At 38.1% G+C, this 18,607-nt stretch overlaps 1 protein-coding gene across 1 annotated transcript in view; it reads right to left on the reverse strand.

The window, feature by feature from the left end:
• TMEM170B (transmembrane protein 170B) overlaps positions 1 to 18,607 on the reverse strand; it is a 42,665-nt gene that overhangs the window by 14,376 nt on the left and 9,682 nt on the right. The window contains exon 2 of the mRNA XM_032249938.1: positions 1,933 to 2,103. Within this exon, the coding sequence (XP_032105829.1) occupies positions 1,933 to 2,103 (171 nt within the window). The remainder of the gene's footprint in view (positions 1 to 1,932; positions 2,104 to 18,607) is intronic.

An 18,607-nucleotide genomic window follows, 5' to 3' on the forward strand; every position in this document is an offset into this window, starting at 1 on the left:
ACTCCTATTATGCAGACCACGTGCTTTAATTAAACCTGAGTACCTATTTAAAACCCTGTCTATGACAAAGCATATGAGGTACCATATGATAAAGTTAGAGGTTGAATGCAGAAACAACAAAAGCAACTATAAAAACAACATAGGATAACACAGGAAAAAAAAAAAAGCAATTGAAGGATAAAGAAACCAGACTCCTCCCCATTTCCCACAAGTATTTTGTGATTGTTTTATTAGTGCCATAGGACATACCCAGGGACATGGGAGCAGGGGTTTCCTCTCAAGACAAAGGATGCCAATCACTCTGGAAAGGGTGAAGAGGGGAATCATTTGTATTATAAATATAAGGCTTCCTTCCTATCTCTGAGACAAGAATCAACTAGAAAGGAAGAAGAAACTGTCCAATGAGTCCCAAAACAGACCCAGTGGTAGCAGTGAGTTGCCCCTGACATACGGGAATAGGCCAGATGCAAAGGGCAATAGACGCTTCTCTGCATTGGCAGTCGAAGAATCAATAGCAGCATAGAGAAGCAGCCAGTTTCTGGCACAACCACACTAAGCAAGCAAGCAAATGTGGCACACTGCAGTCTCAACAGAGTGCACACCTAAGCTCTGCTCAACCAGCAGCTGCGGAAATTATTAGAGTAGGTAGGTAGTCAAGAGTGGGGCAGGAGAGGGCTCTCTCTATCCAGCAGGAATGTCAGGTGACCATCAGGTGATGGTCTGGCAGTTGTCACACTGAAATGATCACAGGCACCAGGAAGAGGCAATCTCCCAATAAATAAAAACACTTGAAATTGGTAACCAGTAGCTTCCAACAAAATCTCAGGAAATTGCCAAGTGGGCTCGAGCATGCTCATTAAGAGACAAAATGATGGAGTATGATCTTCGGGGGCATTCCACTGGAAAAGAGAAGAAGGCCTCAGGTGAGTATGCATACAACTTCTTAAACACACTGTGCATACTCGCCTCCCAAGTGTAAGGAAGGCACCACGCATGCTGGCGGCTCACCCTAAAGGAAGAATGAGGAAAGAGGGGTGCAAGACACTGGAAGTGGGCCGGCAAGTCCTAGGACCAAGGTTAAATGGGGCAATTGACCTCGAAAGTGCCCACTTGGGTCTCTTCCAAGTGTACTTTCTTTCCTTAAAGCTTTTTAATTCCACTCCTGCTCTGCAACTTGCCTTGGTCTCTTTTTCTGTCTTACACCCCTCAGTCGAATTCTTTCTTCTGAGGAGGCAAGAATTGAGGCTGCTGCAGACCTGTATGGATTTGCTGCTGGTAATTTGGATACCTTCTGCTGATAATATAACCATAACTAATTATTTGAAGTCAAGGCTGGAGCTGGGGCCTAAATACAGTGTTAGGCAGAGAAGGCCAGAGGGAATGAACCTGAAAACTTGTCTGAAAATGCTCATGAGGCAGCACAGCAGGAAACCTGCAAAGCACTAGAGGACACACTAGCACAGCTCATTTCTAGTAGGCCATAGTAATGCGCGTATAAGAAGAAAGTGCAATTTGATTTTGTAGTCACAGGCAGATGACATTAAGGACCTCAGGGCTATGCTCTTGCTTTTTTAATGATAATTATCACTGTCATATTTTATGCCTTTCCTTTTTCCTAGAGAGTGAGCAACTTTAAAGCAGAAACTAGAATCACTGTGAATTTTCCCATTGAATTGGCCTCTTGCCAATTTTTACAAATTTTTCTATTTCCCACAAAACTTTGTAAAAGGACTCTTCACACAGCAGAATTACAAAAACTATCTGTTCAATGAATAAATCAGCTCATTTTTACCTTCTATGTGGAGTGTGTGAAGTGTTGAAAAATATTTACATAAAAGATCTCACTAATGTTACATATATAATAAGAATACAGCTACCAAAATGGCAAGTGCATACAAACTTACATCCTTAAACAAAACAAAATCAACTTACTGGTAATCATCGCTCCAGTTACGGAAGCCAGAAATCCAATGCTGACTGCAATGACGGAGATGACTCTTCCCTGCCTATGCCTCTGCAGCATCACAAACATCAACACTCCTGCAGCACCATGGACAAACAGAGAAGAGAAGAGAGCCCAGAGGAAGATCCAGTACCACATCTCTGAAAGGAAAAGCAAAGTGTTAACCACCTGTTGAAATACAACTTAGAAAATTAAGTTTAGCAAATAGTAAGCATTTATGGTTTGGGAGGTTAAATGACATAATACACAGAAAAATGTCTCACACAGTGCCTGACACAATGAGCACTGAATACATTCTAAGGTTTATCATCATCGCTGATGGCTGATAGGGAAATAATTCCTTCCACGGCTTCAAAAGGTTAACACTATAATTTATTCTAAATGTCCCTATTATGTAGCTATCATCCATCAATTTTATATTAAACCCCTGATATATTTGTAAACTTCTTAGAATAAATTATAAAAGTTAATTACTGAGATAGAATCTTTTATTTTCTGCCCTAAATAGCAGTGTTAAGATTTTTTTAAACCTACCTCCTAATTCAGATCATTCCAGAAACCAGTGAATGATTTTTACCTTTTAGGACTTTTTAAAATTTCTCCTTGTGGCCCTGAACTTGGTATACTAAAAAATCAGTTAGATTTTTAAAAAATTTGCCTCTAGTCATCTTAGTGTTCCTTACCCAGAACTTTTTAAGCTCTAGTATTATCTCCCCAGTGTGACCTCAATAGACTGTTCATTGACATCTCAGCTGAGAGACAGTGGACAAGCACACTTTTCATTCTCTTTCACATTCATTCCCTTTCCTTCTGACCACCCGACTGCCTCCTAATCACTCCATATAGTTCCCACAGATGTCTTTGCACTGACTCCTTCTCCCTGAGCATACTGTAGTGAGGTATGAAAGAAAGGCAATGGATCCAAGCTGGGCCAATCGTTCCCTCGCCCTGGGACTTCTGGATTGGGACCAACTACATGTACTTGCTCTTTAGGTGGCTGAAGCTGAAAGCCTCAAGATTTGTGAAGCTACTTCATCATCGCATGATGAAAGCCAGAGTACAAGAAGGAAAAAGATCCATCAAAGACAAGAGAGAATCAAGTCTCTTAACCAGTGATTTCTAAGTCCCTGACACATTACCATCCTTAGATTCAATGTAACATCCGAGTTCCCTTGTAATAAAATTCCTCTTTTTACTTAAACTAGTTCAGGTAAGGATTCTCTCACTTACACCAGAAAGAGCTGACTTGAAAATATTTAGATGTCGCCTTGAGGATCATCCTTGATATGCAAACATTCTCTAATACAAAGTATTTCATCTGTGATTTGGGCTAGGTATTCACCATCAATTGTAAAAGAAAAGTCAATAAGTCATTAAATAAATAGAACTAAAATGGATGAATCAAAACCTATGTATCCAAATATCATTAAATATGGATATACACTGTTGGTAGGAATGTAAAATGATGCAGCTGCTGTGGAAAATAGTATGAAGGTTCCTGAAAAAAATTCAAATCAGAACTACCATATGATCCAACAATTCCACTTTCTGGGTATATGCCCAAAAAAACTAAAAGCAGAATCTCAAAGAGATATTGGCACACCCATGTTTATCAGTATTATTCACAATAGCCAAGAGGTGGTAGCAACTCACAGGTCCCTAAATGGATAAACAAAACATGGTACCCATACAATGGAAAATTATTCAGTTTTAAAAGGGAAGGAAGGAAACCTTGTCCCATGCTACAACATGAAAGGACATTGAGGACATTATGGTAAGTGAAATAAACCAACACGAATGAACACCACATGATTCTTTTCTTTTTTGAGGCAGAGTCTTGCAACACTGCCCAGGCTGACGTACAGTGTCATGACCACAACTCACCGCAGGCTCCATGTCCTGGGATCAAGTGATCTTCCTGCCTCGGTCTTCCCAGTAGCTAGGACTACACATGTGAGCAACCATGCCTGGCTAGTTTTTTAAAAATATTTTTTGTAGAGACAGGATCTGCATGTGTTTCCCAGGCTGGTCTAGAACTCCTGGCCTTAACTGATTCTCCTACCTCAGCCTCCCAAAATGCTGGGATTACAGGTGAGAACCACCACACACAGCCTCAAGTTGTAACCTTTATAATCAAACAGTAACCATAACCAGTGAAGTGTTTTCTTGAGGTTCTACCCCATGAGATAAAGTCTTGCTCTTGTCACCCAGGTTGAAGTGCAATGGCATGATCTCAGCTCACTGCAACCTCCACCTCCCAGGTTCAAGTGATTCTCCTGCCTCAGCCTCCCGAGTAGCTGGGATTACAGGTGCCCGCCACCACAACGGGCTAATTTTTGTATTTTTAGCATATACGCAGTTTTGCCATGTTGGCCAGGCTGGTCTGGAACTCCTGACCTCATGATCTGCCTGCCTTGGCCCCACAAAGTGCTGGGATTAAAGGCATGAGCCACCACGCCTGGCCTCCTTTAGTTCTATGAGCTGTTTTAGCAAATGATGAAACCTCAAGGAGGGGTCAATGGGAGCCCCTGACTTACAGCCAGTCAGAAATACAGTAAACTCAGACTTTCTACTGGTGTCTAAATGGGACTCGTTTCTAGGACTGTGCCTTTAACTTGGGGGACTGGATGCTAACAACAGATAGACAACAGAACTGAATTAAACTGTAGGACACCCAGTTGGTATCCTAGAGAATTGCTTGGTGTGGGGAAAAAAACCCACACATCAGTTGTCATAGAAGTGATCTATGTGAGGGTGGATAAAACAGTGAGTACCTTTTTTGGGGGGGTGGGTGGTGGTGCTGGAGTGCAGTGATCTCAACTCACTGCAGCCTCCACCTCCTGGGTTCAAGCAATTCTCCTGCCTCAGCCTCCCAAGTAGCTAGGATTACAGGTGCCTGGCACTATGCCCAGCTAATTTTTGCATTTTTAGTAGAGATGGGGTTTCCCCATGTTGGCCAGACTGGTCTTGAACTCCTGACCTCAGGTGATCTGCTTGCCTCGGCCTCCCAAAATGTTGGGATTACAGGTGTGAGCTATCATGACCAGACAACAGTGAATATGTTTCATCAGATATGTTTTTACCAAATTTTTTAAAAATGTAAAAGCATAGATATAAGTTTAAAGAATAATTAGATCAAGACCATAAATGACTAAGAATTTTAAAATAAAGCAAAGAGTCCTTAAAACGGAGGGCAGGTATGATTATTAAAAAGCAACATGAGGAATATTTGTGGTGATGGATTTGTTCTTTGACTACAGTAGTAGATACACATGTAAGCAATAAAACTGTAAAGAACTAAAGACATATAGAGAAGAGCACAAGTGTTCAAGAAATACTTGCAAAATCCGGATGAGGTTGGTGGATTGCATCAATGTCAATATCCTGGTTGTGATATTATACTGTGGATATCCGAGATGTTCCCACTGGGTAAACTTGATAAAGGGTACATGCACTCTCTATGTATTGCTTCTTACAACTGTGATTCTTATAGTCTCAAAAGTTTAATTTTAAAAAATGAAAGAGGGAATAGAAAGATTTTTTTTTAAATCAGCCTAGCCTGCCCAATTCTTAACAATTGGCACATAGAATGGACTCAGGCAATTTGAAATTATTTTAAAGAAGAGACATCTGATATATTTTACAGTGCATATTAAACTACCATGCATGCTTCTCAATGGCATAAGAGATAGATGCTAGTGATTACAGAAAAATAGGCAAATCTTGCCTTTTAGAGGCTTTACTCTTCCAGCATTCAGGGAACAGTATTTCAGACTATAACTCTCAAAAAATGGCTTTCATTTATAATAAATACATTAAAATTTAAAAACCTCAACTTCTTCAGAAGATATCTGCATATTAAAAGATATAGTTTTCCAAAGTGAACCTAAGAAAGTGAGAATATACGGGAGTGTAATATGGGGGTGTATGTTTCATCAAGGGAGCTCTTTTCTCAATTTACTCTGAGACAGGGAAAGGCTCTGCAACAACCAGACTCTTCAACAGAAGAAGTCAACAATCCACCTTTTATCACAAGCCCACTTTAAAAAGCTCCTATATACAATTAAAGGAAATAATTTCTTGACAATATTTAACACTATGAACAGGAGATTATCTGACAGTATAAAAAAAAGTATTGTTTGACTACTGAGTATGTAGCTATGACCGCACCAATAAATCTACATAAAATAAGGCAAAGTAAAATTTCAGTTTGTTTTGTAAAACCCCAACATATCAAAATAATCATAAAGTTCAAATAGAATCTCAAATGGTCCTCCAGTGACTAGTCCAGGATTATTCCTTCATCAGACTGAACATGAACAGAGTATCCTAATGTCAGATTTACTTCTATGTTTCTCTCTTTCAAAAAATTATACTCTTTATGATGGAAAAAATGAACTCTCTCGAGAATATTTACAGTTATGTTAGGTTTTGTGTTATTACTATTATTGTGAATTACCTGATAGATCAGTATAACCTCATGAGTGAACAGGACCTCTAAAGATTTGGATCAACTCTAGATAAGCAAAGCTGTCTAAGGTCCCAACACTATTGGCAAATACATGAAACCTACTGGATTAGTTCAGGTGAAAAGAATTGCAGGATCCTAAGGACTAGAGCAAAAGCAGATGCCCAAGTCCCTGGGAAGAACACCTAGTAAAAAGACAGGAGTGGACTACCACAGCCTTTTCTTAAACTGTCTATGCTAAAGTGAACACGCAGAGGCTCACAGTTTTCTTTCTCCACTCATACCCCACCTCATCTAAGCTTCTAGCAATTGGGCAACAATGAAGGGAGGAAGCATGAGAGAGACTTTGCTAGTGCAGAAAAATATACAAAACAAACATTTTAAAAATGTAATACACAAAACAACAGAAACTTGGAAGCATCTCATGCCTATAATCACCATAATTCTCTGGAAGGGAATATTCCTTCTTCCAGAACATATTTCAGAAATTCCTTTTGTAACTTTCCCCCTCAAGACTGACAATAATCCTCACTTTAAACTAATTTTGACTGGATTGTTGCAGTGTGTTACTTTTTGGTAGGGTAAAAGGCAGGAGAGTTATGATCTGTTCCAGCCCCCAAACAATACTAGAAATAGCTCTGCTTCCAATCTGTAACTCTCATCAGCTCTGGTTACCAAGTCACTAAAAAATTATCTTCTGTGCTTTTGTTTTTAAATAACAAAATTATTTATGAGAAATGAATTTCTCTAGATGTCTAAAAAATATTAACTGAGTAAAAACAAGTAAAAAAATGGTACATATTGTATAATCCTATTTGTTTAAAAAAAGTACCTGTTCATATCTGTACAGAAAACATATAAACGAATGGAAGATGACCTAACAATGGCTATCTTTTAGAGATAAAAGATGAATGATCCTATTTTATACATTCTTTACTGTCTTAAACAACCAGTCTGAAATATCTCATGGAAATTTTTACTGCAAAGATACTATTTTTAGAAATTCATTTTTCTTTTCTTTTCTTTTCTTTTTTTTTAAAGAGATAGCAGTCTTGCTATGTTGCCCAGGCTGGACTCAAACTCCTGGGCTCAAATGATTCTCCTGCTTCGGTCTCCTGAGTAGCTAGTACTACAGGCACGTACAACTATGCCTGGCTCTCATTCTATTCTTTGTCAAAGGAGAAGATGCTTTACTAGACCAATGGTTCTCAACTTGAGCTGCTCATGAGAGTTACTGTATACTGGGTATGCAGTAGAAACAGAAATCACTAGGATAAAGTTATATAAGAGCTATTTATTTAAAAATCCAACAAAACCTATCTCATTAGACAAATCATTTTTTCAATCCTCAAAAACTTAGAGAATCCAATCTCTCTACTAAAGTCATTAGCAAGTCAACACTGAAAACTTACTATATACTCAACATTCTAGAAATCAAGCTGAAAATACCATTTTCTATTTTATAGAAATGGTCCATATTATATATTTAAATAATCTGTGTCCAAATTAGTTTAGTTCAAGCTTTTTGTTAGACCAGCAAATCTAAGGTGTAGAACTTGCTCCCATTTTCTAACAGCAGTGACTTCTGAATGTGGGGACATGTCCCACATAGGGGACTTATTAGATTCTCAGAGAGATGATACACTTACAATTTGAAAAAGTGCAATATAGATTGGGGCTGGCAAAATATAGCCCATGAGCCACATCTAGCCTGTCTCTGTAGAGTCTGTGAGAATGGTTTTGATTTTGAAATGATTTTTTAAAATAAAAAAATACAAAATATTAAAACATTAGCCAGGCATAGTGGTGCATTCCTGTGATCCCTCACTACTCAGGAGGCTGAGATGGGAGAATCATTTGAGCCTGGGAGATCACGGCTGCAGCAGTGAGCCATGATCATACTACCCAGCCTGGGTGATAGAGTGAAACTCTGTCTCAAAAAAGAAAAAAAAAAAAAAAAAAAGAAAAATATGCAAAGAACAATAATTCATGGCATATAAAAATCATAGGAATCACAAATTTCGGTGTTCATAGTTTTATTAGAACAGACACTCTCATTCATAATAGTCTATGACAACTTTCAAGCTACACTGCATTGCTGAGTAGTTGTGACAGAGACTACATGGCCCATGAAGCCAAAAATATTAACATTTACTACATTTTCTATTTAAGTAAAATAAAATACTATTGCTAAAAGTAGAATATTTACTGCATTTACAAAAAAAGTTTGCTGACTCCTGAGCTAAGCCTGGCTGTCCCATCCCCCATTGAAAATTACAGTCAAGGTACTTTCATATATTATCAAGAGTTGGCACTCTGAGTGTTCAATTAATGATATTTCAATAACATTATGTTCTAATTCCTTAGCTACTGCAGAGTACAATATGCAGCTGACGCTATGGGGTACACAGTCCTGCGCAAGGGGGTGGATTGTCAAGAAAGGTCCCAAGAAGAGTCATCACCACCCATGAATTTTTAAAAAATTAACAAGATTTAAACAAATTAGAGAATCATGTTGGAGGTGCGATAAGAGTGGGGAGTGGGAGGTGGGACTTGGTTGTATGCTAGAGTCACCTGGAAGAGCCTAAAATAAATGATGATGCCTTGATACCACCCCCGGACATTCTGATTTAATTGTTTTAGGATATAGCTTGGGCACTGGAATTTTTTAAAGTTTCCCAAGTTTAAACGTTTCTTATGCTCCTGTACACCCAAGAATAAGAAACCACTACTCTAAAACACAATGTTCAAATCATGAAATTGTATATAATAGAGAATGTGAAATTACAAGAACTCTGAGTTTGACTAAAACCAAAAATATATGGAAAGATAAGGTTGTAAGTTACAGTGGTGTGCTAGAACCAGAGTAATTTTTGGTGAAGAGAGGGGAGGCTTATAGACCCTACAGCATGGAGAATTTTTGTGAAAATTGAAGATTATGGGGATCCAATAAAAACTTTAAATAAAGATGTTACAGAATCATATCTCCTATTACAAGATTACTCTGGTAGATATGAGAAAGTGGGACTGGACAGAGATAAGAGACTATAAGAATATTTCAAGAGTACAAAGAGATTAGCCAGGTGTGGTGGCATAAGCCCATTCATAGTCCAAGCTTCTCAGGAAGCTGAGGCAGGAAGCTTGCTTGAGCCTAGCAGTTTGAGACTGCAGTGAGCCATGATTGCGCCACTGCACTTCAGCTGGGCAATGGAGTGAGGCCATGTCACTACCGAAATAAATAAATAATGATAATAAATGAACAAATAATAAAAATCTTAAAAAGATAAATTAAGGCCTGGATTTATGTACTTTCAATTTATGAGACTGAAAATAATCTGAGAAATATTTAGGAAAACTTGCTGATGGCCTGGATGATAGAGGTGAGGGAGATGTGGTGTCTGGCTTTCCAGATTTCTGGTGTGAACATCTGGATAAATGATAATGCCATTAGGCTTGGGAGTATAAAAAAGTACATTTAGTCCATCTACCATACTCTTCAAACATTGGTGAGAAGCAAGCAGTAAAGAAACTAAAAGTAGGAAAATATCAAGTATAAAAATGTAAAGATTACCTGCACAATTACATTGTGGAACATGTTCTAAAAATCTCTAAATTTCTTTAATTATTTTATTATTATTTTTTTAAGTTCTGGGGTACATGTGCAGGATGTGCATGTTTGTTACATAGGTAAACATGTGCCAAGGTGGTTTGTTACATCGAACAACCCATCACCTAGGTATTAAGCCCAGCATGCATTAATTTCAGGTTTGTTAATGTCTCCAATTTTTTCCTAAATGCATGATTTCGCTGAATTTAAAATCTATGATTACTAAAACAGTTCAGTAGTTCTATTTAAATTTCAATATAAAAAGTTGCAAAAAATGTCACTCCCACCCAATGAGAAACAGTTAAATTATAAAATTGTAACTTTTCCTTAGCCCATTAGTTAGGTGAGGATGCAAAGCAAGAAGTGGAGGACATGTGTTACCTGGTAAAGCACAGGAGCAGGCAGTGGGCAACGTACAAGTGGGTAAGAAGAAATCAGCTAAAATGTTTACAGATTGTTAAAGACCAAGCATGGGTTAACATGTCAGCTTTAAGTAAGTGACACAAGCGACAGACACAAATGCACACTCGCTTACAAGTGCTTTTCCACAGGTCTCTACTGGGTGCTCCCTTGGAAGACTGGGTAATAGGCCAGAGACTGGAGAGAGCCACCACTGGTGGTGTAGGCCTGCGGGCGGTGACACTGGCTGCTGAGGAAACACGGAAATCTTGCTTCTTGCGACCTTTCTCTTATTCAAGGCAAAAGCCATTAGGGGAGGGCAGCAAATCCTGTCACCCTCAAGGGACAGGCAAAGCGCTAGTAGAACTCCAGTTAAGGGAAGGGTAGAAGAATAGGATCTCTATTCCCGGGGGAGAAGCAGAAAACCGTCCAGTACCCAGGACCCTATTCCAAGCAGAAGTCTGTTACTGTTGACGAAAGGATGGGAGACTCCTGCCTAAGAACAATCACACATATAAGGAGAGTTTGACCACTACAGTTCAGAAAGGCAGGAATGCTGACAAAGCCCCACCTCCTGAGATCCCCATACACACAGTGTGCCTAACACGAAAACAGGACAGCTTCCATCAGGAACCTAGCAGCAAGTAACAAGCATCAGCATTCCACCACTTGGGGGAGGCAGATGCGTGGAGAGACCACTTCTGAGGCACAGTCATGCAGAAATGGCTAAAAACTACAATTAGAGGATGCCACTGAGAATAACCCCGTAGCACCTAGCTCCCAACCTAAGCACAAGGCAACAACAGCAACGTCTAGAGAATGTGAAGCATGTGGTGTACTGAAGGTAACCACAACAACAAAATTCAAATTCACCTCAACTCCTGAGTAGATTAAATCAACACTCACACTAATGGTCTAACAGAAGCAGCAGCCCATTTCCAGACATAAACACTATGTACTTCAATCCCTATTGAGACTTTTTCAATTAAAAATTTTTAAGAAGCACACAACAACAGGAAAACTCCTCTGCTGAGAGATAAAGCAATCTACGAACCAGAGTCAGAGATAACCTAGATTGTGGAATAACCAGACAGGAACTTTACAATAATTATCCTTAATATGTTCAAGGCTCTAGTGGAAGAAATGGATAACACACATGAACAGATGGGGAATTTCAGTAGAGATGGAACTTCTAAGAGTCAAATGAAAATGCTAGAAGTTTAGAAAAAAAAATATTGAAATGAAGAATTCCTCTAATGAGCTCACCAATACACGTGACACACTTGAACAAATAATCAGTGAACTGAACAATAAATCAAGAGAAATTATTCAAATTGAAAGAGTTAAGAGAAAAAAACAGAAAAAAAGCAGCAGCAGAGGGGTCAGCAGAGAACAATTCACGAGCTATGGAACCATTTCAAATGATGTAACAGATATGTAATTGGAATCTAGAAGAGACAATGGAAAAGAAAAGATATTTAAAGAGAAAGTGCCTGAAAATTTCCAAAAATAATAAAAGCAATCAAACCACAAATCCAAGACTCTCACAGAATACTAAGCAAGATAAATACCTCCCACATCCAAGAACCAAAAAACAACGAAACAAAAATAAACCACAAACACATACCTAGACACATCATAGTGAAATGAGTGAAAACCAAAAATGAAGGGAAAATACTGAGGGTAGTCAGAGGTTAAAAGATGTATTACAAATACTGGAACAAATATAAAAAGAAAAGGAAACTTCTCATCAGAAACTTCCAACTCAGAAGACAAAAGAGTGACATCTTTAAAATACTGAAAGGGGGGAAAAAACTATAAAGCCAGAAATCTATATCCAACAGAAGTGTCTTTCAAAACTAAAGGTGAAATTATGACTTATTTGTAAGAAAGAGAAAAGCTCAGAGAATCAACTGCCAGCAGATCTATGCTACAAAATATATCAAAGGAAGTGCTTTTGACAGGATTATGGTACCAGATGCAAACTTTACACCAAGAAATAATTAAAAAGAAGACTAAAGTGAAGGTAAACATAAAATACTTTTTTTCTTATTTCTAAAAATTTTTATTTATTTATTCATTTTTTTGAGATGGACTCTTGCTTTTGTTGCCCAGGCTAGAGGGCAATGGCATGATCTTGGCTCACTGCAGCCTCCACCTTCTGGATTCAAGTGATTCTCCTAACTCAGCCTCCCAAGTAGCTGGGATTACAGGCATGTGGCCACCACACCAGGCTAATTTTTTGTATTTTTAGTAGAGACAGGGTTTCTTCCATGTTGGTCAGACTGGTCTCAAACTCCTGACCTCAGATGATCCACCCACCTTGACCTCCCAAAGGGCTGGGATTACAGGTATGAGATACTGCACCCAGCCTTTTTTCTTATTTTTAATTACGCTAACATTTCAACCAGATTTAAAAATAAATTGTATTTATCAACTGGCAACCACATTTAATATATAAGTTAAAGCTACTATAGATATTTAGTAGGTTTTTTACTTTTGCCTCTTAAAAGAGAGCAGAAACACTAGCTTTTCAACTAATTGTGACACCTTCAAGAGCTGCGTTAACATAGTGCCTGTCCTAAAATTCATGGCAATACTGTTTATTACCCACTTAAACTAAATTACCCTTTTGCTTGCTAATTATATGATTTCAAACTGTAAACAACAATACCAATAATTAAACAGTAAAAGAAAATTCTTAGAAAAACAGGTTTTTAATTAAAACCAATCAAACTATCATTTGCTTTAAAGAAATCAGGTTAAGGCCATTTAAAATAGTTCGAAAATTGCTCTATATTTAAGCCACTGCACTATCTTCCTAAAAGATGCATTCAATTTGTTCTTCCCCATAACTGATTAACCTAGTAATTAATCAATTTTAATTCCATTGATTTTTACTCAGATAAAACATGTAAGGATTAAACGTCAAAATCTGAATCTAGTATGAAATTACAACAGTAATTATACAAAGGTTTTAATTATTATCATGTGCACTTGAGCATCTTAAATTATATGTATCATACAAAAAAAATTTTTATTCATATTGTTTTGAATCATTGGCCTAAAAAAACCTCAATGAAGAAGAGTAAAATGTTTTACAATCTCATGATATAATATTTCCATTGCATATTTATACTAAATGCTGAAAAAGAAACTTTTTACATCAATGAGCATAACTTGTAATGAAACTCTCAATATAACACATTCCTAAAACTAAATATAAACAGCTGACCAAATGAATGGCAGATAAGGAAATAAAACACAACCAGGAAAACTGCAAATAATGCAAATTAAGATCACAGTAATTACACCTTAAATATTATTCTGACTAACTGTAAGGAAGTAATTATGCTGTACTGGGATTAAAAGAAAGAGATAATTTCATAACTGGAACGAATCTTTAACTATTGAATAGAGTTTCCTAAACCAAGTTTCAAGAAGGCCTAAGTCTAAGAGGTCAGAGGTGTTCAGAGAGCAAAGATTTTCTTGGTTCTAAATCTTACTCTACAAATGAGTATATAAAAGGTCTGAAGAAGTCTCATTTAAAAAAGAAAGTTGCTTAACTTGAGAGATTAAAGAAACAAATTTATGTGCAAATGCATACGGCTTTTTCTTAACTCCTAGTAAAATCTCTAAACTTTTTCTTAACTCATAAAATTTCTAGATCAGCTCTCCCTTAATCAATATGACAAGTATTTACATTAGATAGTATTAGTGAAGAAACAGGCCTGGAAAACATGTGACTTGTCTAAAGTTCAAAAAAACTAGCTAGTAGAAGTTGAGGCTAAAAAGCTTGTCTCATACATTCAAGGATCCTATTACTTCTTTAAAATCTTTATTTTTAGAAAAAAAATTTAGCAGAACCCCAATAATCCAAAGGAAGGGGGATGGAAATTCCAATAGCTGCTCACTTAACATATTTACATAAACATTTTTAATGTTCAGTTCTCCAATATATTTAAATTTAATATAACTAAAATGTTCAGAATTTTTAAGATACAGCAGACCCTTGAACAATGCAGGTTTGAACTGCATGAATCCACATACATGTGGATTTTTTTTTCAATTAAACATGAGGCAAAAATATTCTCAGGATATAAAACCCACCTACAGGGAGGGTCAGTTTTTCATATATATGGGTTCTGCAGGGCACTGCAGTATTTTGGTATATGCAGTGGTCCTAGAATCAATCCCCCAGATATATTTTGAGACCAAAATAGACTGACACTTTATCAACTAAGACTGACCCTAAGATTAAGGAAGCAAACTTACCTACAGGTCAAGGGTTCACGGCCCAGGTGGCACGGCAAATTTCTGAAGTCCTATGGCTCTAAACTCCCTGACAATAGGAGCTATTAGACCCCCTAGCTGATTTACAACCCAGACCACAACTCTGATTAGACACAGGATCAGCCTTATAAAAATTATTTTCTGATAAGCAATTGTGGACCTTAAGCCAGTCTCTACCAGGTCACAGAGATTATGCACAAACTGCCTTTGAATCCTACAGTTCACCTTTTGACAGAAATTCTACCTCATTTTAATACTAAGACTTCGCCCCAAAGTAAACACAGAATGTATGTTACACGTTTACCCACTAAGCATGCACTCAGCTCCCCTCATAAATATGTATAGCTTTCCCCCCAATCCTGCTAAATATGTATGACTCTATTGTATAACACAGACTCTGAGAGGCAATAAAACCCAACCTCCCCTTCCCTTCTTCGAAGCGACAGCACATTCTGCACATGCACATGGCAGAGAAACTGTACATGCAATTTCCTGGTTTGCAAATTGATATTGCTGATACAGCTATCCCTTCTACTATTTAGCCATCCTAGTGGTCTTTTGGATGACGACACTGAGGGATGACCATTACATTTTAATAAGGATAATTTTCTATGGCTAAAAACTCATACAAATGAAGAAAACAAAAGATAATATAATTTGCTCGAAGACAGTCACTTTTTAAAAAACTGGTTTATCATATGCTCTTGGAAATGAGTCATTTATACAGAAATTTTAATAAGTCTAAATCTCCCATATCAACTATTATACACCGTAAGATAGCTATAAATTGATCACACAAAAAAACTAATTTTTATAAAATCAGGTGTTCCCAACCCCTAAGCTGTCAATAACAAAATCTCCTGAAGAGCTGGATTACAATGCAGCATCGTAGGCCCTGTTCTCAGGTCCTAATTCCATAGATACTGACTGGGGCCACGGATCTGTATGAACTGTTCCAGGTGATTCTGATACGTAGGCCTGGAAACCATGACAGATTCAAGTAATTCATGGTAGGGGGTGACGGAAGGAAAAAACTGTATAATGAAAATCCAGTTTCACATTACTGATAAAACCTTCTTCGCTTTACAAGGCACCCAAGAGCAGCAATGTAATCTTGTCCTGGCAGTACCATCCCAAACGCAGTTCACCTCTCCTGCCTCTCTACCCTCCCATGAACAGGTTCCTCCTCCATTCTCTACCTCTTCTTTTGTTGTCTTCAAAATCCCATTGCCTGGTTCTTCCTGAACTCAGCAAACCACAAAAAAACTACTTAATCGGTTAGCTTTTCTAGATCACTGAGCTCCTTTTGGGTAATGACTGTATTTTCACTTTTGTCCATCAGTGTTTACCACAGAGACTGGCACATAACTCATCATCAAGAAATATCAAGATTAATCCTTGAAAATGCTAGACTGTGCTATTTAACATGATTTTACACATCAGGACAGCTTTTTGCTTCTTCTAATCACCTTGTGTTTATAGAAACTTCATCCCTTCATCTGCTATGACGCCCCTAGTCTTCCCTTAGCCTCATTCCTTTCTCCCCATACCCACCTTTAAGACTGCCTTAGCCAGTGTAGAGGAAGCCCCCAGGGGTCCATACCACACCCTTGAGCAATCTGCTCATACAGTGTTCCAGGGCTGGTCTCTGTATGACCAACAGTATATGGCAGACATAATGGTATATCACTTCCAAGATTAGGCTCTCAAAGACTGTGGCTTCTGTTTTGGTTTCCTCTTTCTGTGTGTGTCTATGTGTATGTGATCACTCTGAAAAAATCATGTTGTGAGTAGCCCTATGGAGAGGCCTCCCACCACCTTCAAAGAGCCATATGAATGCTCCTGAAATCTGACCCCCACAGCCCAGGCAAGTCTGCAGAGAACGCAGTAGTCCTGGCTGACAGATTGAGCTTGACCCTGAGCCAGAACCAGCATTCCTGACCATCAGAGACTGTATGAGAAAATAAATGTATCTTGTGTTAAATTTGGAGGTAACGTCATTCAGCAACAGATAATACAAAGATGTATAAGTTAATACTCAAGAACATAAACTTCTTGAAAATAGTCATTGTGTGTTATTTATCTTTGTATCTCTGACAGTACCAAGTCCACTGTAAAGTTACTCAAATGTTTGCTCAACTGGACTGACAGTGGTAATTTTTCATGTCATGGCTTGGACACTCTTATAAGCAAGGGCAAAATATTCTTTGCCTATTTCCTCACTGAATTAATAATGGTGTCTACGTTATTGGATTATTGTGAGGCTCAAATGAAATAATAAACATAACATTCTTAGAACAATGCCAAAACACATTAAAAGTGTTAAAGAAATGTTAGCTACTAAAAGTAAAATTTCTAAAAAGGAAATACATCACTCTCCTTCCTTAGTACTGAAACCCTGGGTATGCATTTTTTATGTAAGAATTATACAATCTGTCAGGGTAACGTGTTGGTTTAAAAAAAAGAATTAGCCAGGTGCGGTGGCTCACACCTCTAATCCCAGTACTTTGGAGGCCAAGGCAGGTGGATCACCTGAGATCAGGAGTTTGAGACCAGCCTGACCAACATGGTAAAACCTCGCCCCTACTAAAAATACAAAGGATGGCGGGTGCCTGTAATCCCAGCTACTAAGGAGGTTGAGGCAGAAGAATCTCTTGAACCTGGAAGGTGGAGGTTGCAGTGAGCCAAGATCCCATCACTGCACTCCAGCCTGGGCATGACAGAGCAAGACTCAGTCTCAAAAAAAAAAAAAAAAGGAATTATACAACCCATGACAGGATTATGAAAAAGCATTAGAGGCTGGGCACAGTGGCTCATGCCTGTAATCCTAGCACTTTGGGAGGCTAAAGTGGGCAGACTGCTTGAGCCCAGGAGTGGGATGGCATATCAAATGAAGGGGAGTAATGAAGTATATTAATAAGCTAACGTTAATTGGTCCAGTAACCTACATTTCTCAAAACTATTTTCATTTTTTTCAAGTTCTAATACAACAAGTAGATATATGCTTTTAGATTATATTCCAGGATTATCATAACACAAGCACCTGGATTCATGTAAATAATTGTGTTCTTCCTATTTGCACAGCTTGGTGAAAAAAATGTTTTTCTTTCAAGGCTTTAATCTGCTTAAAGTCACAAGATGGAATATGACAATCTAATGAGGTCTCTTTTAAATGTGTTGCTACTGCCAGTTTTTATTCAATGATTATCAATACAGTCATTAAAAATATATAATTAACCTATCACACCTGATATAATCACATATATTAAAATAAATTGTATGCTCATTTTAATTATAAAAAATGAAATGCATGCAAAATGCTTTATATAGTGCCTGATACATAGTGAGGTTTCAATAAATATAGCCATCAGTAGACTTATTCATCTGATACTACAATAAGTTCGACATGCTTCACTCTCTGGGCTCTCCTCTTACCTCTGACTACTCTTTTTTTTTTTTAAAGAGATGTTGTCTCCTTGTGTCACACAGGCTGGTCTGCAGTGGCACGATCTTGGCTCACTGCAACCTCCACCTCCCAGGTGCAAGCAATTCTTCTGCCTCAGCCTCCCAAGTAGCTGGGATTACAGGCACGCGCCACCACACCTGGCTAATTTCTTTTGTATTTTAGTAAAGACCGGGTTTCACAGTGTTGCCCAGGCTGGTCTCAAACTCCTGAACTCAGACAATCCACCCTCCTCGGCTTTCCAAAGTGCTAGAATTACAGGCGTGAGACACCATGCCCGGCCACCTCTGACCACTCTTAATTCCAATTTCCTTCCTCAGTTTCAATTCCTTGTTCCCATCCCTACCTCCTCCCTCTTCTGTTTAGGTTTCTTTTCTACAGAAAATATATCCCTAGAAACTGTGACTCCTCTTC

Source organism: Sapajus apella, unplaced genomic scaffold (genome assembly GCF_009761245.1).
Source record: "Sapajus apella isolate SASKATOON/1434 unplaced genomic scaffold, GSC_monkey_1.0 scaffold70, whole genome shotgun sequence".
NCBI lineage: Eukaryota > Metazoa > Chordata > Mammalia > Primates > Cebidae > Sapajus > Sapajus apella.